This window comes from Aulonocara sp. 'chitande type north' Nkhata Bay, linkage group LG5 (assembly GCF_057382095.1).
Source record: "Aulonocara sp. 'chitande type north' Nkhata Bay isolate Kocher_YH1m ecotype deep benthic linkage group LG5, A_spYH_male_GT1.1, whole genome shotgun sequence".
In the NCBI taxonomy this organism is placed as follows: Eukaryota; Metazoa; Chordata; class Actinopteri; order Cichliformes; family Cichlidae; genus Aulonocara; species Aulonocara sp. 'chitande type north' Nkhata Bay.
The window spans coordinates 25,552,011-25,574,120 of record NC_141348.1 but is presented as its reverse complement, the minus strand read 5'-3'; the positions used below and the strand labels follow the sequence as shown (position 1 = coordinate 25,574,120).

Below are 22,110 nucleotides of genomic sequence, written 5' to 3'. Positions count from 1 at the left end.
CTACTCCAGCAGTCAGCACTATTTTCAGAGCTGAGAGCTGTCCGACCACTTAGGAATCAAAGCCGGCACGTCTGCGTAAGCTAAGCAGGAGAGCACACCACGCTCGCTCACATGAGTTAAAGCACCGAGACATTTCACACAGTTAATCATCATCAGTCTGCACACACACAGTCTTTCCAAAGTGCTGGCAGTAGTTTGAGTGTAGCATTTCAGAGACAGTTTAAAGAGCTCTGTCTTCCTCTCTCGGCTCCCGTCTTCTCTCCGCTCCTCGTTGTCTGCATCAGACAGCTCTCACGTAGCAGCTGTCCACTCGCCTGACCCACGTCAGCTCACTCTCAGCACTTGGTAAATGATACTGATGATGACAGTGATGCAGAGCTGTGGAACTTAGCACGTTCCTTTCATTGAGGTAGCTTTGTGATTGCACTGTGGCTTTGGAGATTAAAATCACTGTCATACAGTTCTCGTTCACCTGAAAAGAGTTTCTGAATTCTCTTTGTTTATATGTTTCTTGTGCATCTACGTTCTTGTTGATACAATGGGAACATTCTTTACACTTGCTCCTGATGGGAAGCATGCGTTGTGCCTTTCTGAAGAATCTTCTACCATTGCAAAGTGCATAGATTTTGTTTATATATATATTTTAAATATGCTCCCTTATTTGATGCCACAGCAAGCGTTCCAGCCAGTGAAACAGAGTCTGTGAACACCGAGAATCAGAACGGGGAGGATGAAAAGACGCCATGCTGCGGACCTCTGTGGTGAGAACTTTGCACCATGAACCTGTACACAGGATTTCTTTCGGTGTCACTAATTTCAGTCAGCACAGCCATTTTGCTGTGTCAGTGCCTGCTTTATCTCGTCATATGTGTTTAAAAAAACTGGTAAACTTCATGCTGCAAACATTGCAGCTGCACTTTTTTGGGGTTGATGTCAGTTAACTACATGCTAACAACTCATTTCTGTTACAAGATGCATTCATCAACTTTCACTTGTTCTTCTTTTCAGTCAAAAGATTTCAAAGTCAAAGTTCAGGTCAGTATATTTGTAGGTAGGCGTGTCTACATAGTGCATGTAGCTGTTAATATATGGTTTTTGCCTGCATTCAATCACACTGATTTTTATTTTGCTTGGCTTCTTTTTTACTGTATTTTTAATGAGATGTTACAGGGAATGATAAATCAACAACTTTTATATAGTCAGCATGTGCTATAAGGTATTTTTAGAGAATAGGCTTACACAGTACTTTTCAGCTCATTTACTGTACTGTATGACTTGCAGAAACGCATTGATGCAGTCCCCTGTGGGCATTCACCCATACTTCACTGCGTTCTTCTTATTACACACACTTTCGAGGCACACACTTTCGAGATTTTCTTAAAAACACTGCAGTGATGAGTTTGTTCCATTGTTTTGACTTCATAATCTGTGTGACTGCGTCTTGTGTTCTTTATGTGCAAACTGAGCCTCTATGTGCTGAAAGTGTCCTTTGCCATTGCAGTCGGCGCTGGCGCCGATGGAACAGATTCTGCCGCAGGAAGTGCCGTTTGGCTGTCAAGTCAGTGCCTTTCTATTGGCTGGTCATCATCCTTGTGTTCCTCAACACCCTGACCATATCATCAGAACATTACAACCAGCCTTTGTGGCTGACACAGGTGCAAGGTACGAATTACAAACGTCTCATTTTGAAATAAAATGAATGAATTTGTTTAAATGGGTTATCTTCTATTAATTAGTGTTTTTTAAAGGATTACTTAATGTAACATGTTGTCATGATGTTCTCATGAAATATCAGAATATTTTTACTAATTTGATTTTTTTCCCATCTTCTCTATTACTGTATGTATTTTGTGGATGACTAAGGCTAAATTGTTTTAAATGTCATGATTTTTATGCAAATAATGTGTTTCATTAATGTGAATTGTGTAGATTCATAGCAAGATTTTGTCTAACTGTGATAAAAAAATAAAGAAATAGAAATAAAAAATAGAAATGAGGTTGAAGTAAAAAAGAGTAATAATTAAATGAAGTGCACACAAAGAAAAAGCTACAAGAAGCTGCAAGAAGGTGTAATATAAAATATTTGTGCAACCAGAGGTTTGACTACTATATGTTGCATTAAAAGACAGAAAACCCCTCCAATACATAATGCATCACTCTCTTTCACTATTTATTCATCTGATTTAATATCTTTTCCTCTGCTTTTCAGATGTGGCCAACAAGGTGCTGCTGGCCCTGTTCACATGTGAAATGTTGGTAAAGATGTACAGTCTTGGGCTGCAGGCTTATTTTGTGTCACTCTTCAACCGCTTTGACTGCTTTGTTGTGTGCGGAGGAATCACTGAAACCATTCTGGTGGAGCTGGAAATCATGTCTCCACTCGGTATCTCTGTGTTCCGCTGCGTGCGCCTGCTGAGGATTTTCAAGGTCACACGGTAAGACTGTCAACATGCTGTGCGTTCGTGCTCGTGTGTTCACAGTCTCGTGCCTGTGGAGTTCGATTAAAATCCCGTCCGTCCTCCTCTCTCTTGGTCGACCTTCTGTTTAGACACTGGCAGTCTCTGAGTAACCTGGTGGCATCGCTGCTCAACTCCATGAAGTCCATTGCTTCCCTGCTTCTGCTGCTCTTCCTCTTCATCATCATCTTCTCCTTGCTCGGCATGCAGGTGTTTGGTGGAAAATTCAACTTTGACGAAACCCAGACAAAAAGGAGCACCTTCGACAACTTTCCCCAGGCCCTCCTCACTGTGTTTCAGGTATTAACAGAGTTCAGATAATGTCATACAGTAAAATCTGACTGTTAAATACAAATACGCAGCAAGTGAAATAGGCTGAAAATGTAAATAAAATTGGTGAAGGGTGTGTTTCATACAGATGTAGAAGAATTTGTGGCAGACTAAACAGATTCTGTGAACAAGCCATTATATGAGTCAGTATTTGCCCATTTTAGAGATTTTGGTGTATATGTCAGTTCAGAAGTAACAAGAAGTTGTAGAACAGATTTATAAAAACAACTAAACATTTAAGGATCGTGAGTGTGCCTGAAGGCTGAACTCTTGAGAGAAGTTTTTCAAAAGAACATTTTGATCTCTTTATATGGCATGGTTTGTGAGCGGCAGGCTGAAAGGTTGTGGCAGATTGAGCACAGCGGACTAAAGTGAGACACTGTAGACGGGAGAATTGTACCACAGATGAATGAGCAGACAGACACCACACATGAGGAGACACAGGTTAGCAAAAACACAGAATTGAAGTGCTGCTAGTAAACCTCTGGAGAGAGGTGATGTACAACCAGGGCATACATGCAGGAGGGGCTGGACTGGAGATTGGATTTTAGTCAGGAAAAGCACAGCCTGAAATATTACTACTATTACTACTTTTAGGTAGCCACTATTAGGAATACATGTTCAACTGCTGGTTAATACAAATATGTAATCATGTGGCAACAACTCACGACATTAGGGTAAGTAGGCGTGATCAAGACAACCTGCTGAAACTCAAACTGAACCATCAGAATGGAGAAGAAAGGTGATTTAAGTGACTTTGAATGTGGCATAGTGGTTGGTTCCAGATAGGATGCTCTGAGTATTTCAGAAAGTGCTGATCTGCCGGGATTTTACAACACAACCATCTTTATTATTTACAGAGAATGGTCTGAACAGAAGAAGTTATCCAGTCACCAGCAGTTCTCTGGCAAAAATGCCTTGTTGATATCAAAGGTCAAATGAGCAGATGAGCTACAGCAGCTAAGAATAGGAAACAGAGGCAGTTCACACTGGGTCACCAAAATTGAATAATAGAAGACTGGGAAAATGTTGCCTGATCTCATTAGTCTTGAATTCTGCTGTGAAATTCAGATGATGGGGTCTGAATTTGGCATTTGGCAGATCTGAATCCAGTTTAACACCTGGGATGTGGTGGAATGGGAGATTTACATCATGCAGCCGATCAATCAGCAGCAACGCTGTGATGCTGTCATGTCAGTATGGCACCAAATCTCTGAGGACTATTTGTGGCACCGTGTTGAACCTGTGTCATGAAGAATTAAAGCAGTTCTGAAGGCTAAGGGAAATACCAAGGTGTACCTAAAAAAGTGGCCGTGAGTGTCAATTCCTAAAACAATTCGGCATAAGACCACAACGTCAAAATGCATATGAATGCCAGTAAACTTGTTTCAACATCCACATCATACCCACAATCACTGCAAATTTACTGCAGCTCTAACATGTTCATTGTAGCCACCCTGCATCGTATAAAGCAGCTGCCACTTATTATGCTTGATGTTTTTCAGTTGTTGTGTTTCTCACATAATAAATATTGTGAACTATTCAGATTCTGACTGGAGAAGACTGGAATGCTGTAATGTATGATGGGATCATGGCGTATGGTGGCCCGTCCTCCTCTGGAATGATTGTGTGCTTTTACTTCATCATCCTATTCATCTGTGGAAACTGTATCCTCGCTCACACTGACAAAGGTGTAGCTGTTACAAAGAAAACAATAATTCTTTGTATCCACTGCAGACATGTGTTATTGATTAGTCACTAGAATTTTACTTTATTCGTAGTGGGAGAGTTGTTCTCGACTTAACACTTTACTCAGATATCCTCTTGAATGTCTTCTTGGCTATCGCTGTGGACAACTTGGCAGATGCAGAATCTCTCAACACAGATGAAGGAGACAAAAAAGGGTGACCGTCCAATATGTCTCTCTCTGACAACGAATTACTTCAAATATTTGCTTGGATAATTGGTCAAACTCCAGTCTGCATTTATAAAAATATCTGTGTTCATTACAGGGACAAAAAAGATGATGATAAAGATGACAAGGTATTCTTTTTTTAATTTTATTAAGTCAGAAAACATGTTTACAGTTTGAAAAGTTACGCGTGTTACACATTACATATTTCCTGCTTTCGTTTAAGGAGGAGGAGGAGGACAATGACGACACTGCAGCGGAGGAGGAGGATCCTGAAGTCCCATCGGGGCCTCGGCCGGTCATCTCCGACCTGGTAAAGAAGGAGAAGATCACTCCTATCCCAGAGGGAAGTGCCTTCTTCATCTTCAGCAACACAAACCCGTAAGCTGAAATTATGTTTGTGCAGACACAAACAGGTCGCTATTCATATCACACTGATGTCTGCTGTGTTTTTGTTGTTGTTTTTCTTCAGGGTTCGTGTGTTTTGCCACAGACTCATTAATCATCACATTTTCACCAACCTCATCCTGGTGTTCATCATGCTCAGCTCCGTCTCCCTCGCTGCTGAGGATCCAATCCGAAACTTCTCAGCTCGCAATATTGTAAGTTTATAAACCCTGTCATAAAATTTTTGAACTTCAAATGAACAGATTAATAAAGTCACATAAATGAAGTAAAATAATTTAAAAATAACTTTTCTCATGTTTGCCTTTGCGTAACAGTTTGTGATGCTTCTATAAATGACCGTACTCTTGGTTTTGCATGTTTTAGCCCATTTATTGTAATTACTACAATCAGGGATCTCAGACTCTTTTTACATTGTGGGCCACATAGGAAGTCTGTCAGCACAACTCTTTGGGCTTAAATTAGTCAAAATTGACATGTAGAGATAAAGTTCTGGGAGCTCATGGCCTGTTCTGCAATCATGAAAAAAGGTTTTTGGTCATTCCCAGAAAATGTAATTTTTTCCAATTTGTTAAGACTGTGGACCCACTATAAAAAATGCACAATTCTATAGATAGTGAAAAACAAGAATTTTTCTGTTTATCTATTACTTGACGTAAGTGCAGTATGAATGGCGGTAGGCGAGCTTTTTATCAGTAGAAAAAGCTGTAAAACCTTTGAAAATACGGTTAGAAATTCGAAATTTGTGTCCCCCAGTGAGCTGGATTGGAGTCTTTGTCACCTGAGCCTTGTGCTTGGCATCCCTGCTATAGCTGATCTTTGTACTTTATATGGATGATTTTGCAAAGCATACTCTACATGAGTTTATACACTTTTGTAAAAACATAAAAAAGTAACAAAACAAAAGATGCATTTTACTTTTAATATAAATCACTTATTTTCCATAGTAATCAGTAATAGGATGACATTCAATACTCTTTTTACTGCAGTGAAAATGGTATGTATTAAATTCATGTCTGTTATTTCTGCACTTCACAATTTCTTTATCTTGAGCCATGTGATTTATTCTCTCTTTAACCTAGACAAGAAAGCATTAGATACAGTTTATTTTCTAAAACATATATTCAGTGTAATTGTCCTGTCAGGACACCGGGATAAGTACTTGAAAATCTAGTGTCTATATTGAAAGCGGACATCTGATCGCTCTGTTCCTTCTGGTCCTTTCCAAGATATAGAGATCAAGTCGTTAATGGCAGCCTTTTAAATCTAAGACACTTCAAGTTCACATTGTCCTTTTATAGTATTGTTTGTCTTTTATTGTTTTGCATGTGATTGCAGTACATTTAGTAGAGCTTTTGATTAATTAGTTGGGCATGCATGTGCTTTACAAGAAAATAAGAAACACAGTAGTCCATCAGACTAGTTCCTGGTTTCTGTTCCTCGATTTGCACTTCCATTTAAAAGCAGATTGAAGCTCCTTGTCTGCTTCAAGGTGCAGACTCGTTTTTTATGAGCTAAAACAGGCAAAAACAGCTGTAAGGTCAGTAAGTAACTTTGCTGTGAGTTCTTCACTCTAACAAATCCTTTCCAGAAAATGCTTTCATTTTTTTCCCCTTTCATCTTGTTAACATGTAATGTATGACGCTGCACAATGAACTGTCTTTGTTAAACATCTACGTTGCTTCTTGCAGATACTTGGTTACTTTGACTATGCTTTCACGGCTATCTTTACTGTTGAGATCGTTTTGAAGGTAAATTCCCTGTGTCCCCTGTGCGTGCTGTAACTAACCACACCCCAATAACATTCCAAACGTCTCGTTGCCTTCCAGGTCCTAGGCTATGCAGATTATGTCTTCACTAGTATGTTTACATTTGAGATCGTATTGAAGGTAACCCCTTAAATGACAACGAGAGCCTTGCTGCATTCTCTCCTTGTGTGTCACCCGCCACTCAGTACAACCTGGCTTGTTTGTTTCCTTTCTCTTATTTACTTTTTTCTTCATGGCACCTCTTTTAAAAAGCAAAAAAAAAAACAGCAAAAAAAAAAAGAAGAAGAAGATGAAGCGAATTTTGGAATTGTTAGTCACTATTTTGAACACACGAACACACACAAGATTTGCTCAAATTGCACTGATGAAAGAACTGTTAGGGGAAGGAAACATCATGAACATTTACATTATACTCACATGGGTGTCACTTCATTCGGGCAGTCATTGCTGAAATGATTTTGATGATGCAGATATGTAATACGTAATGCAACCCCCTCCCGTGCGATGCAACACAATTTTTTAACGGGCTGCTCAGACATATCAGAGCATTGGCTGAAGTTGAGTTTGAGGTCATCTTCAGAGTGGCGGTGATTGAAAGTCGAAAATCAACTCCAGTCAAAGCTAACTCCATGCCTCTCGTACTGACTGCTCCTCAGATTACCCATAAAAGAGGGGGCAAAATCAACCATGCTCCTGCCGAGCATGGTTCAGTCTGCTTTCCCCGACTGAGTGCATAGAAATGTGGAGTTTTCTCTGCAGCTTTTTTCTTTCTTTTTTCAGTGGGAGTGGGCAAACACTTGCCAACCCAGTGCTGTTTGACTCTAAATCGTCCACTGCTCTTAGTGAGCAACTTCATCCAGTCCTTGTCTGCAGGTCTCCACATTTACATGCACTCTTGGAAGGAATCCTTTACTTTTATTATTTGAAGAAGAGTTATTTTGGCTGGTTTTTCTTCTCTGCCTGCTGATCTCTGGAGTTTTAATTGGGAGCTGCTTCCCCTTACGCTGAACTATTAAAGAACATAATGGAATGTGCTTTAAGCCGACGGTCCACATGAATGTGACAGTAAGGCCATTTCTATTTTCCAATCTCTATAACTAGAGCTCTTGCAGGTAGTAAATATCCCTGATGTCATGGCAACAAAATGCATGTTTTATTGCCTCCCATAGTAGATTGCGAAATGAATGACTTACTACTACATTCATGTAGCTAAGGGCCGTGGGGGTGGCGATGGTAGATTTTAGCCTCCTGTTTCACTGCTCTGAACTCGCCACCCCAAATCAGAGTGATCTATAAGAGTGTGGAGACGTGTGCGGGCGTGTGTGTTTGACTGTGAGATAATGGGAATGAGTGCTGAGAATGAGTTTTTCCTATTTAAACTGTTAGCTCAGTGTGTTTGTTTGTTTCTGTTGGAGTGTGAGGAGTGCAACACTGTATTTGTTTCTGGATGCTACATGTTTTTTTGTTTTTTTTTGGTCATTTGCTCTTTTAACTTCCTCTGTCCTCTCCTTAGATGACGACATATGGAGCTTTTCTTCATAAAGGAGCATTCTGCAGGAATTACTTCAACCTTCTGGACCTGCTGGTGGTGGGAGTCTCCCTCGTTTCCTTTGGCATTCAGTGAGTACAGAAAAACCAGAACATATTTGCATTAAGCTTTTTGCACAAACAAAAAGGTTTCATTCATAAGAAAAATAGTTAAAGGAAGAAAGTTAGGAAATAAACTAAAATCCCCTTTGAGCAATAATATAGAGGTGAAAAGAAGTTCAATCATCTGAGCACTTTATGTCATTTTTGATCTTTTGGTTGAAGCAGGCCATACAAGCAGAGTGCAGCAGTTACTCCTCCTGAAGTGGTTCTTGACCCCTAAAAAAGCTCATATTTCTCTGATTCTTCTTTTTTACAAACTGTTATTATTATTTGTTTACACTCAGGTCTTCTGCCATCTCTGTGGTGAAGATTCTCAGGGTCCTTCGAGTACTTCGACCCCTGAGGGCCATCAATAGAGCCAAAGGCCTGAAGGTGGGTGCTACTCGAGACCTTTTCTAGCATGTCTACAATAGCCACTATCTGAAACCTTAGCTTTAAACATTTTTATCTGTGTCTTACAGCACGTTGTGCAGTGTGTGTTTGTGGCCATCAGAACTATCGGTAACATCATGATCGTCACCACGCTGCTTCAGTTCATGTTTGCCTGTATAGGCGTGCAGCTGTTCAAGGTGAGCATCTCTGAGTTTGAAAAACATCAATAATACACATCAATCCAAAGAAGTTCAAAATGTGTAATAACAGCAAAAACGTTTCCTTTTCCTTTTTCCAGGGAAAATTCTATCGCTGCACAGATGAAGCTAAGTCCAGCCCAGAAGAGTGCAAGTGAGTTTCATCCCATCTTGCTCCTGAACTGCAGATGTCCTGGTTTAACATCACATGTTGGACTTAAACCTCCATGCAACATGTTTTGTCACAGGGGCACCTACATCCTGTACAAAGATGGAGACGTGAACCAGCCAACTGTCCACAAACGGGTGTGGCACAACAGTGACTTTAACTTTGACAACGTCCTCATGGCCATGATGGCTCTGTTCACTGTGTCCACCTTTGAAGGCTGGCCTGCGTAAGATTGAAAGATATCATCACTGAGCTGATTACGTTTTAGATAATGTACGGAGAAAGCCTGAATTTGTGAATCTGAATCACGTGTTGGCTTGTTCTCATCTTTCTTTAGGTTATTGTACAAGGCCATTGACTCCAACAGGGAAAACCTTGGTCCCATTTACAACTACCGTGTGGAGATTTCCATCTTCTTCATCATCTACATCATCATCATTGCCTTTTTCATGATGAACATCTTTGTAGGTTTTGTGATCGTCACATTTCAGGAACAGGGAGAGAAGGAGTATAAAAACTGTGAACTTGACAAGAACCAGGTCAGAGTCATTAGAAGCACAAAACATTATGTGTAAAGTATGACGATTAATTTTGAAGGCTTTTCTCTGGGGTTCCTCTCACTTTGTGTCAAGAAAAACAAAACATCAACAAAGTAGCAAGACAGATGACGTTCTAATGCTGATGACCTCCTTTACATTTTTAATATTGTGTCTCATTTAAAAGGGAACGTTAAGATTGTTCTTAAATGATGATGTTAAATATTTTGTGTATTTGTGTGCAGCGTCAGTGCGTGGAATACGCTCTTAAAGCCCGTCCTCTGAGGAGATACATCCCAAAGAACCCATACCAGTACAAGTTCTGGTATGTGGTGAACTCCACTGGGTTTGAGTACATCATGTTTGTGCTCATCATGCTCAACACACTCTGCCTGGCTGTACAGGTAAGAAGTCAAGTATTTACCTGCCAGACAACCAGTCATCAAAGAGTCTTTGAAGTTATGGATTTTTCTACTTGGAGAAACTTTTGTTGAAGCATACACTTGTGCCACATGAGTGACCTTGGTTTGAATTTTCTGGGACGTCTGTTAAAGATTGTGGCATTGCGTTAACACACACCTGAATGCTTCAAACCGGCAAACTGCCAAAGCCTCTGTTATTTTATAGAGGTACTTGCTGATAATCATTTAACCAACCCCAGAATATGGCTGCTCCTTACCCTCTGAATGCTAATGGAAGCAATAAAGGTGTTTTTAGTTTTTTCCCACTACTGCATGGAGTCCACAAGACTGTAAATGTGCAGACTTAAATCATTAGAGTATCTCGTAAGTTGCTGTAAGTCTTTTCATTAGTATGGATGTGTCAGCCTGTAAAATGTCATTTTCAGTTGCTCAGGTTTTGCTATTTTTTCTTGACAGAATTATAAGAAGCAATGTGCTGAACATAAGTGCATGCAAAAGTACTAGAGTCACAGAAAAACATAAAAAATGCAAACAGACTGTTTGTTCAGACACATCGCATTACTTTCCCATTGTATATTGAATACGTTGAATCTTTATGTTAACCGAACATCTCCATCTCTGTCTGCAGCACTACGGCCAGTCTGCACTCTTTAACTACGTGATGGATATTCTCAATATGGTCTTCACTGCTGTATTCACTGTGGAAATGGTTCTCAAACTCATCGCTTTCAAACCCAGGGTGAGCTGACATGAAGCATCAAATTAAGTCCAGCTATTAAACGGATGCATTTGCTGTGAAATGCTTTTGCTTATTAGAGTAACTTTTCAACATTATGAGATGAGTTAGAAGGACAATACCGCTCAGATGTATATACACTAACTAGTAGTCAGTTAGCTTAGCTAATCATAAAAAATATGAAGGGGGCAAAATGTGCCATACACAACTGGCAAACCCAAGAGCTGACTTTGAATGGTAGGTCAGTCCCCTTAGACACCTCGGTTCACATGTCCAGCCTTACAGCAGAAATAAACATGTTTGCAGCCTGCTATAGAAAGAGATTTGGTGGTAGCATCCAGAATACTAAACCATTACTTTACAGAACATCACAAACCCGTTCATAATGATGGTTATCCAGCTTTTATGTACAGTCTATGGTTATATTCAGTTTCTTTATACACTCAAAAAAATCTGTTGTTCGATGAACACAATTTAATCACAGCACCTTTTTCCACGTGATTTAACCAAGTACAATAACCCATTTTTGACCATGTCAAACCAACACATTTGGCATTTGATGGTTTAATGTAATCTGATTACTCTGGATCAACGTAGTATACTTACATTGACTTGAAGTGATTCATTTAAGTATGTAAAGTGAAATTTGTTTTAATTCTTTTTACACAAGTTAAAAACTTTAGGAAAAAATAATGAAATCTTGTTGTTTGAACAACTACTTTGTTAATCAAGGCAATTACTGCTAGTCTTTCTTAATGAACCAATATGGGGGTTGATTATTTCATAGAGACAAACAACCATTTGCACTTACATTCATGGGTAATCTAGAATCACCAATTAACTTAACCCTAATTACACACTGCAAACCAGCCAGATTGTGGATTTGAACCCAGGCCCTTCTTGCTGTGAGGCAACAGCACTAACCATCACACTATGCTGTCAATCCAGGCTTAACAAAACTAGGAAAGCTATGATTACAAGGCTTGATGCAGAATTTTCTGTATGTTTTTGTCCTTGACAGGTTAAACCACAATAAATAGCTATAGCATACACGTGGTGTGGGTGTAGTTGTCTGCCTCTTAAAACTCCAGCGATTTCCCTGCAGTTTGACATTTAATGCGATCTTGTGAATTTCGTGAGTCCAGGCAACTAACCACTCTTACTAGATTGTATGATGTCATCTCAACAAGAACAAATTAAGTTGCTGAATTTCATACAGATGCTACATGATTTAATTACGTTCACCATAGAAACATGAAATTATTTAGTGCAAATTACAAGTTTGAATCTTGTACATGTAACAACCACCCAATTTCATTTTTTTGAGTGTACGAGCTTGCAGAAAATAACATTTCAGTATGACTGTTAGGTAAAGCAACGAGTGGTATCCATCTCTTCAGCATGTTTCTAAAACTGCGATTTGTAAAATGTTCAGTTATGTTTATTAAAGAAGCAGCATGTGGACATGTAAATATTTGTTTCCATTTCCCCTTTGGCGTCCCTGCCTGCTGACAGCTCTGTGTTGAGAAGAAGGACAGGATGCTAGTAAGACAAACACGTGTGGGGTGCCGTGCTTCCATTTTTAAGCTAAAAATAATCATTTTTTTTTAATCAATTTTTTAGTCACAGAGTGTTCATGTGTAATTTTATTGTTAGCATGGAATTTGTGCAAATTTAGTGTTCTGCAATCAGTCACAGTCTGTATAATCACGAGCCCTTCAGGTTAAGTAGCTAGCAGGGGTTTCCGTGTGTCCTTAAATAAGCAGTTCGTTGATTTAAATTTCAGTGTGAGAGTAAAGCCTTCTTGTTCTTGTGCTGATATCACATTTGACTCGCCCCACCACACGCTCAACCTCACTCAGGGATATTTTGGGGATGCCTGGAATGTGTTCGACGCCCTGGTTGTGATTGGCAGCATAGTAGACATTGTTCTCAGTGAGATTGATGTAAGTAAGCTCAGCTTGAAGCACCCCGCTGCTCTTTGACTTCTTTCCTTTCAGACCACCTCCACAGCAGGTTTTAGGGGCAGGACTCTGATTTCTGCTGCTTTGTCTAACTTTTTCCTCCTTTCTTTCTCTCTCCAACCCTTCCATTTCATTACAACGACTTCCTTTAAATTTCCACTCTTGTCTGATTGTCTTCCCCTATCCCTTCCCTTGGTCTCTCACTTTCATCCCCATCATTTCCCCTTACATGTACCTTCGTGCACTAACAGCACTATTTTGCTGATGCTTGGAACACATTTGATGCCTTAATTGTTGTCGGTAGTGTCGTCGATATCGCTATCACAGAAGTTAATGTAAGTACTTCTTCTTTCTGATTTGTAAGTTGAACTGAAGCCTTATAAGAAAGCCACCTGGCAAGTTTTAGTGTTATTAGCTTAAATTTACTGTGAATCTTATCTAGCTTCCGCTATAAAATATAATAGAAATGTTGAAAATGCATCCCTAATAAAAGAATTTAAAAAGTATGATTTAAAGCTGGCTGTTGGCTTTGTTTGTAAAACTTCAGTTTGATTTTCATGAAGCTTTTCTTTCATGCTAAATTGACCTAACTCAGATCTCTCCTGTTGGAGTTCTGCTTCTGTCTGTGCTGCTGTAACTTTTGTTGCAGTTTTTGACAGGACATCGCGACAAACTTGTTGATGAACGTGTTGATTATTCTGTTTATTCTTGGACATAGCAATGTCAAAACCTCACATTTCTTTGTGAACTGTGGCCAGAATTTGGTCCAGAGCAGGATGGTTTCTGATGTAGTTGTCTAACTCTTACTCTTGTTTATTTTGTTTCCATAGAAACTTGTAGAGGCAAGTATGGCAATGAAAAAATGTTGTTTGTGTGTAACCTTTTGTTGATGACAACTTTATCTTTGGGACCCCTTTGCTATGGACTAATGACAAAGACAAAGAGATTTTTGTAATTTCGCAGTACTTTAAAAAATTAATATCGAAGCTCATTAAAATAGTAGATGATTGCTTCTCTTTATAGCTTTCCCTTGATAAAAGAAACGTCTAAAAACAAAGACTGGACGTCTGCTTTTGTGCTTTTTTTGCTTTGAGCTTAGCTAGGACAAAAATAGTAAAAGAAAGTTCCAACAAACACCCAAATGTTGCATTTCCAGATAATAACTATGGTGAATATGGTGCTTACTATAGGGGTAGCATACCAAAGGCTTATCACCCAAACTGACCCTCCTCCCGCCTCCTGAGTGCTCTCATGTCTGAGCTGCAGTGCTGTTTTTCTGGAGTAATTTTTCATGTCTTCTTAGTTTGTGTTCCAAAATGTGTGTCTGCATGAGTGCACAACAAAACATTAACTTTGTTTGAAGCATAAGACACAGTGGTGTGTTTTCAGGTTTTTTATTGTTATGCATGTGTGTTTAATGTGTGTTCAGCGTGTGCTTTCGGTTGTATGTGCGAGTGTATGCAGAGGAGTGTGTTAGTGTGTGTGTGTTGGAGACGTGATGTTTATTTCACATTGTGGTTCTATGACATGCTTTTTCATGGCATTTCTTTCTTATTTGCACTGCATGTAAATGTTCAGATATTCTAGTTTTGCATTTATTCATAACAGGAGATCTGTTATGAGGATGTGTTTTGAGTCAGTAATATTTTTTTTTCTACTTGCTTGCTGTGTCAGTCATGACTCGTGTCATTGCTCAGATTCTTACCAGACTACCGTGACCTCTCCAAATGCATGCTGGGGTGTCAGACACTCACCTCATCCCCCTAACATCCTTTCCATGTCCCGCCTCTCGCAGATGGCGCTTGGCCACCCGCTCCATTCCCCTCCGGTCAGTTTTTTCCATAGAGCCTTGTGCAGTTTGTCCTTGTTCGCTTGCTACACTCCTCTTTACTTCCAGACAGAATGGCCCTGGTGCTCAGAGCTTGGAAATTCTACACAACATTAAGGGCAATAATGTTGGGAATTAAACCGATGAACCTATGAAGCTCAGCGTGTTTGGGAATTCCTAACAAAGGTTTACTTGTGTTTCCTAATGTCACCATTTAATGTCCTTAAAGTTGTGTAGAGGCCACTGTGGCTTCACATGTAGCTGCTGTAATGCATCAATCAGGGAACAGATCAAGTCACAGAGTGACCTAAAAGGAAACGATACTAAAAGTTAGGCCTCAGTTGTAGTGTTCACATCAAAGTAAAAATTCAGGTAAGGTCTGAAAATTTCCCAGGAGTTCAGTAGGCACGAATTTAGTGTGATTTTGTACACTTACAATGATGGTGGTTTAATGCAGCTGAGTCTGAGGTTCTTTGATGATCTTGTGTTTGTGTCTCTGTGAGTGATTGTCTCTGTGTTTTGTTCTGTCTTCCTGTAGTGAGCTCTTAAAGCTCAGAATGGAGCTCATATGTAGCGCAGGTGTGTAGACTCCAGTCAGGTGCATGAACACTCCCACAGCAACTCTCTACTTTTTCCTTCTTTCTACCTTTCTGCCTTTCTTCTTCTTCTCCCTGTTTCAGTATGGCTCAGTCTCTCTGGTTTTCTTTTCTGTCCCAGTCTTGGTCTCTATTGCTGTTTCCCTCCTCCTGCCTCTTTGTCTGTGTCTTTCTCTCTCTCTCTTTTCCTTCTCTGATGTTTATTCATATCCTTCTGCACCGGACTGTGAGAGCGCCCTGCTATGGCAGTTTTGTTGCAGGGCACTACTGACATGCATGAGTTGCTGCATTGCTATGAGTTCACATCATTCAAAGGTCTTGCGTGTGCGTGCAGTGCTTCCCCAGCAACGTGGCAATGCTGAACGCATGCTCCATCGGCGCTGTGGCCAGGATTACCTAAAGAACCTCCTCAGGCTAATTCTATTTTTTTTAATCATTTCTGCTCATGCTGCACCTCATAACGACAGTTTGCAAAATATTGACTCAAGCCACATCTGTCTGATTATCTTATGTTGTCAGTGCTGAGCCTTTCTGATATTTTCCACATGGAGCTAAATGCTTTTTTTTGCTGTAAAATCACATTATCATGATACAGGCTCAGCCTAACCACCATCACTATGACTGATGTTTCTTTTCTTTTTTTAAAAGTTTTGCATCTGGATTTTGTTTGGGGATAAATGCTCGCTGATTACAGCTGATGATATCAAATGATTTATTTGTCAATTGACATGAATTGCAAACAAAAGTTGTGTATGGGTATGAATCTGTGCGAGCGACTGTGTGTACATAATTGATCATACTCAAGCTCTTTTGGTCAGCAAATTTTCAGTCACTTAAAATGACAAACTATTGGATTGTGAACATCCTACTTGTACTCTCTTGTGTCTATTTGTGCCATAGATAATGCTTCAAGCGCACAATATATGATTTTTGTGCAGTCATATGTTGATGTGTACCTGTCTGAATCTGAAGCCTGCAGGGTATATGTCGAGATACAGCAGGACTCTGTAAGAACAGCACATGATGCTTTTATAGCAACATCGATTCATTGCATTTGTCAGTTAGACGTAACAACTCATTAACATCGTCTAAGAGGATCTCATCATCATTTAGTCTCATCAATAAAAACTATTACACCGGGGGAGTGATAAAGTTGCGTGTCAGTCTTAAATGTTGATTCGTATTTAAGTAATTTTATGTTGTATGTCAGTCAACCCCACATAGAAATGTTAAGTAATGTGAACTTGTTGTTTGGCAGTCTTTTAAAGTGTTAAGATAAGATTTAATGGTAAATACATGTGTGTCTTTGTCACAGTGAAACTATAAGACAGTTTGTCCTGTCAGTGAGAAGAGTAGTGACTGTGTTCTGTCTGCGTCTTTGCTGACGTGTGCTGGTGTCGTGTGATTTTAAAAACAAAACAAAACAAAAACTATCAAATGTGTTGTTCCACGTTTTTGGCCCATTGTGTGTTAGACCTGTGGCCTCTGTACAAGTCATTAATACAGGTCTTTGATTTTAAAGCCAACGGAGACTCCTCAGTTGGATGAGATGGGGGTAAGATGCTCCACCCCCCACACCTTTAACTCTGTCAGGGCCATGCCATGTTTGGATTTGCATTTCTCTGTTTAGTCTTCTGTTGTCAGTTACACTTTCTATGATCTGTTGCTTATTTCAAGTCCATGTTATGTACTATTACGTTTTCACGTTCAGGTTTCCTTTCTCATTATATTTCTTTTCTTCTTTTCCTCATTTTGCTTTTGTTAGCTCCTTCGCATAAATCCTCAAAACATTTGCTTTTAATTTTTCCTTTTGTTTGGAGTTATTTCGAAGGAGAGTGTGTCTCTCAAACGTGACGTTTGTATCCTGTTAGGTGGGAGCGGTTTTTAAGCCGCTCTTCACGTTTGTATTGTTGACACTGCTACATGGTCTCTGCCACCATTCTTGGGTGGGGTAGTGACCCATGGATGACCCCTGGGATCAGGTCACCCAGCTCTGACCTGTGAACCTCCTGGCCGACCCGTTCGGGTTGGTCCCACTGTGACTCCGCATGCAGTGACTCTGGACTGAGGGTGCCATGCTTGTGCAGATGTGTCCTGTCAAGTATGGCAAGGTTTTCTCCAGCATGCTTGCCTCCTTGCTTCCTTCCCTGTAGGTCTTTACAGTGACAGGGAACCTGACAGTGCTTTATACACAGGCAGAAACAGACACATATCAGCTGCCGCAGACTGCCTAACAGACTTCTCTAGATTGTGTTTTTTGAAGTCTTTACATTTGTTTTTGAGAGCTGCAATCATATCTGAAAGGCATAGCGGTCAAACCAGAAAATCTCTGCTCAAATAAAAGCAAAACTCTGCTTTGATTTAAAGATCCAGTTTCAGTTTTTCACTATGAAAAGATGCAGTGCTGCTTTCTCAGCTCATATGTAGCTGGTACAGACGTCTTGGATAAGACTTCATCATCCCATAAAGCACAGCCGGGTGCTCTGTGTTCACTATAAACGTGCTCTGTTGCTCTTCTGCTGCATAACACTGAATGTTTCCTCCACAGAACACAGAGGACAGCGCTCGAATCTCCATCACTTTTTTTCGTCTGTTTCGAGTCATGCGGCTGGTCAAACTTCTCAGCAGAGGAGAGGGTATTCGCACCCTGCTTTGGACTTTTATTAAATCCTTTCAGGTGAGATGCAGCACAAATGTTTAATCAATGTCTAAGGGAAAAATGGAAGTTGCTCATATGAATCTTTTTCTACTTTTCCCCTGTTTTTTGCCTTAAGGCTCTGCCATATGTTGCTCTTCTGATAGCCATGCTGTTCTTCATCTACGCTGTCATTGGCATGCAGGTTGGTAAACTGGACAGAAAATACTTTTTCCACAAATTTTTAACCACAACAGTAAGAGTGCAGTTGTATTCATTTGGCAATGTTTCTCTAACAGGTGTTTGGAAAGATTGCAATGGTTGATGGCACTCACATTAACAGAAACAACAACTTCCAGACCTTCCCACAGGCCGTGCTGCTTCTCTTCAGGTCTGTGGATAACTGATGTCAGGCCATCAGGAAAATCAAATTTGTTTTCTAGGTGATTAATTTGTGTGCGCCATGCCTGCGTTTTCTCCAGGTGTGCCACAGGTGAAGCGTGGCAAGAGATCATGTTGGCCTGTATGCCAGGGAAACTGTGCGACCCAGAGTCTGACTACAACCCCGGGGAGGAGATGACGTGTGGCAGTGGATTTGCAATAGTTTACTTCATCACTTTCTACATGCTCTGTGCTTTCTTGGTACACAAAAATGAAACTGTGTTTATCTAAGGATTCATTTCTTATCAGTTATACTTGCGTGGTGTGTATTGCACTACCTTATCATTTGCAGCATCAGTAGTGGGAGTTCTGTTTCTTAAAGATATCAGTTTTCACATCGCAGGTTTAATATGTGTAACATATTACTATACATATAACATTTGATCATTCTTACACCTAGAGCTAATATGAAATGGGGCAAAAATGAATAATCTTTAAAATCATCATAACATAAAACAACAGGTCCAAGTTATGTGCATCATAGCACAATAGTGTCAAAATAAAAATGTCCTTTCTATAAAATACAATGTGTTCCTAGAACCCTATGTATACTGTATGTCTGTTATTTTGAAAAAAATACTTTGTAAATATATTAAGACCTTTTTCTTTTATTTTCGTAGATTATTAATTTGTTTGTGGCCGTCATTATGGACAACTTTGACTATCTGACACGTGATTGGTCCATTCTTGGTCCTCACCACCTTGATGAATTCAAAAGAATTTGGTCAGAGTATGACCCTGAGGCAAAGTATGTGCTTTATTCCTCATCTGAATATTCATGTTCATGTTCATTTTTTAACTATGTCCATTACTTTCTATGTATTTTTCTCATATAGAGGCAGAATTAAACATCTGGATGTTGTAACCCTTCTTCGTCGCATCCAGCCTCCACTGGGTTTTGGCAAGCTGTGTCCTCACAGAGTGGCTTGCAAGGTCTCCTCTCCTCTCCTCTCCTCTCCTCTTCTCTTCTCTCCTGTCATTTTGATTAATAATTTCAGGTAGAAATGATGATTATTTTACAACAATATTAAAGGCTTGTTCTCTTCTTTCAGAGGCTGGTAGCCATGAACATGCCTCTGAACAGTGATGGTACTGTTATGTTTAATGCCACTTTGTTTGCACTGGTGCGGACAGCCCTAAAGATAAAAACAGAAGGTATAAATCAAACATGAATGACATTTCATTAAATTGCTGCTAAGAGAACAAAGAAAAATATTCCCCCAAAATTCAGCTCACGCACACACTGCATTAATTGTTCTCAACTTCAGTTTAAATGGCTGTAAAGTGGAGGGCTGGGTTCTCAGGGATGCTTGTTTCCCTGTGGTGCAGGTAATCTAGAGCAGGCCAATGAAGAGCTGCGAGCTGTCATCAAGAAAATTTGGAAGAGAACCAGCATGAAGCTGCTGGATCAAGTGGTGCCTCCTGCTGGTGGTTAGTGGAATTAACATCACAGACACCTTCATGTCCTCTGTTTGACACACAAATCAGCCTAAAGCAGCCTGCAGAAAACACACACACACAAACCATATGCTTCCATGCTGTTCACATATAATTACTCCAAACAGGTATTTTGTAACCAAGTCCTTAAATAAACCTAACACTCACGCTCACACTGAGACAGTATCACATATAAATAAGGCTATATTGTGCTGTTTCTGCTTTGTTCATCTTCTCCCTGTTGTCCCCTCAGCAGTATGTCTTTTTTAGTCTGTGTGTATTCAGTACACACTGCTCCCTCCCGCCTGCCCTGGATGCTGATGGAGGCCACTGACTATCTGCTGGGCTTTGGGCTTGCATGGCCTTATAGACCACTGTGCAAGAGCATGCTTCGTCTTTCTCTCCAACATCTCTGTCCTTCCTTCTTTATCTGTTTCTTGTCTCTACTCTCTCTCTTCTGTCTTTTTTTTTTTTACTGCCTGAGCTTTTTTTCTTCTCATACTTTTGTATCTCTGTGTCCAAAACTTTGAAAACACTTCAGAATATTCTGAAGCAGTTCTGTTTTAGGGTGGTGGCATGGAACTAGTGTTGCCTCTCTCTCTGATCTCTGTCCCCAGCGTGCTTGTTCAAAGTGATTCAGACCCCTGCTTCAGAATGATTCTCACACACTCGTACATGCTTTTTAAATTCAAAAAATGGCAGAATATACATGCAAGAACACAAGCTTTGAGTACAGTATTTAGAAAAAAAAGCATACATAATATTATGTAGGGGCATACATGAGCACAAGCATATGAAATTACACACCGACATGTATGATGCATACTGTAGTTTTGCTTGCTTGCATGTGCTAAAGCAGTTAAAAAACATTCAATAGCATCCTTTGACATCCAAGAAAGATTTAGAAAAGAAAATTTAAGAAAAATTTGAACAAATTAATCAAGTGGCCTAAATGGAAAAATTGTTTTTGATACACATTTAAAAATTGAAAAGCCTTTCTGTTTTCCTGTCATGATTAACTGAACAGAATTAAAATTGTTCATTAATTTCCAATGAGCTCAAATGCTCTTGTTGATCTTCTCTTGAAGAAGAAAAGACTTTCTGCAGAGCAATAGTAATCATTTAAAGTTTTATCAGTCCTTTTAATGTTGCAGGTGTTTGAACACAAATTCCTCCAATTAAATCATCCACAAGTCAGACATACTTACATACATGTAATCTCACAGAAATACACACATGAAGACATGTTGGGATATGTTCATTCTCTGTCCTTTCTGATACACAGCAAATGATCCTATTTGGTACATAATGAGGTAAAGTATATACACCATCAAAATGGATTTATAACATTTGGTTAGAAATCATTTGGTTGGTGGAGGTTAAAAAGTGCCTCGCTATTCTTAAGTTCTAAGGTGGTGAACCCCCACCACCCATAGACGAGGGAAGAGAAGAGTCTTTCCCTCTCTCTCCCAGGGTACTGTGTGTTGCTGACATAGGAAGCATTTGTGTGGTCTGTTCACTCAGATGATGAGGTAACCGTGGGGAAGTTCTATGCCACCTTCCTGATACAGGACTACTTTAGGAAATTCAAGAAACGTAAAGAGGAAGGCCTGGTGGGTGCACACCCTTCCCAGAACAACACAGCCATTGCTTTACAGGTGAGTCTTACGACACTCAAGTGTGTTTCTGACAACGTGAGACGGGCTGTTGAGACCTTTGTTAAAATGGATGAATGAATGAACTTTGTTAAATCTGATATACATCTCTGTGCATTTCATTCAAAACTCATCAAGAGTGCTGATGTTATGGTTTGTGATCCAGCAGGACGTTCATGATCTTGGTGTACAGTATGATTCTGTGATTTATGTTTCTCTTGTGTGAATTTAGTACTTGTGTCTTCTGTGTCTCAAAAAAATAGCTAGATGTTGATGTTAAGTGCACATCACTGTCTTCAGCCACCATTGCATGTATTTTCTGTGCATCACAGTCCACGACTCATGAATTTCACATGCAAAGCTTGTTGCAGTTTCTGTTACCTTATATCGTATGATATATGGCGTCAGTATAGTCCCATATATCACTGTCAGACAAAAACATGACCAACTAGTTTCTTTATATTTAACTTTTTCTATGTATTCTGCTATTATATAGATCTACAAAGAAAAGAGTGAGAAGAAAATTATATTTTTACATTATTTACATTTTATTTTTTTCATCCAACTAGTGGAAAATATTTCAGAGGGAAAAAAAGGGAC

The 22,110-nt window shown here is 39.7% G+C and overlaps 1 protein-coding gene across 6 annotated transcripts in view; it reads left to right on the top strand.

Annotated features, from left to right (window-relative positions):
• The window catches only part of cacna1da (calcium channel, voltage-dependent, L type, alpha 1D subunit, a), a 63,309-nt gene that overhangs the window by 32,497 nt on the left and 8,702 nt on the right, over positions 1-22,110 (top strand). For 2 of the 6 annotated variants that reach the window (XM_086292471.1, XM_086292474.1), the window contains 30 exons: positions 674-761; positions 1,009-1,035; positions 1,502-1,662; positions 2,210-2,435; positions 2,549-2,756; positions 4,333-4,453; positions 4,603-4,690; positions 4,799-4,829; positions 4,925-5,079; positions 5,171-5,300; positions 6,933-6,992; positions 8,386-8,492; positions 8,807-8,894; positions 8,984-9,091; positions 9,193-9,245; positions 9,340-9,486; positions 9,598-9,799; positions 10,042-10,200; positions 10,847-10,957; positions 13,170-13,253; positions 16,865-16,897; positions 17,891-18,019; positions 18,117-18,182; positions 18,277-18,368; positions 18,460-18,619; positions 19,039-19,166; positions 19,255-19,351; positions 19,471-19,573; positions 19,748-19,849; positions 21,380-21,513. In XM_086292471.1, the coding sequence (XP_086148597.1) occupies positions 674-761; positions 1,009-1,035; positions 1,502-1,662; positions 2,210-2,435; positions 2,549-2,756; positions 4,333-4,453; positions 4,603-4,690; positions 4,799-4,829; positions 4,925-5,079; positions 5,171-5,300; positions 6,933-6,992; positions 8,386-8,492; positions 8,807-8,894; positions 8,984-9,091; positions 9,193-9,245; positions 9,340-9,486; positions 9,598-9,799; positions 10,042-10,200; positions 10,847-10,957; positions 13,170-13,253; positions 16,865-16,897; positions 17,891-18,019; positions 18,117-18,182; positions 18,277-18,368; positions 18,460-18,619; positions 19,039-19,166; positions 19,255-19,351; positions 19,471-19,573; positions 19,748-19,849; positions 21,380-21,513 (3,398 nt within the window). Of the gene's footprint in view, positions 1-673; positions 762-1,008; positions 1,036-1,501; positions 1,663-2,209; positions 2,436-2,548; positions 2,757-4,332; positions 4,454-4,602; positions 4,691-4,798; positions 4,830-4,924; positions 5,080-5,170; positions 5,301-6,794; positions 6,855-6,932; positions 6,993-8,385; positions 8,493-8,806; positions 8,895-8,983; positions 9,092-9,192; positions 9,246-9,339; positions 9,487-9,597; positions 9,800-10,041; positions 10,201-10,846; positions 10,958-13,169; positions 13,254-16,864; positions 16,898-17,890; positions 18,020-18,116; positions 18,183-18,276; positions 18,369-18,459; positions 18,620-19,038; positions 19,167-19,254; positions 19,352-19,470; positions 19,574-19,747; positions 19,850-21,379; positions 21,514-22,110 lie in introns of all 6 variants that reach the window. The other 4 variants (XM_086292473.1, XM_086292476.1, XM_086292470.1 and 1 more) reach the window with 3 other exon arrangements.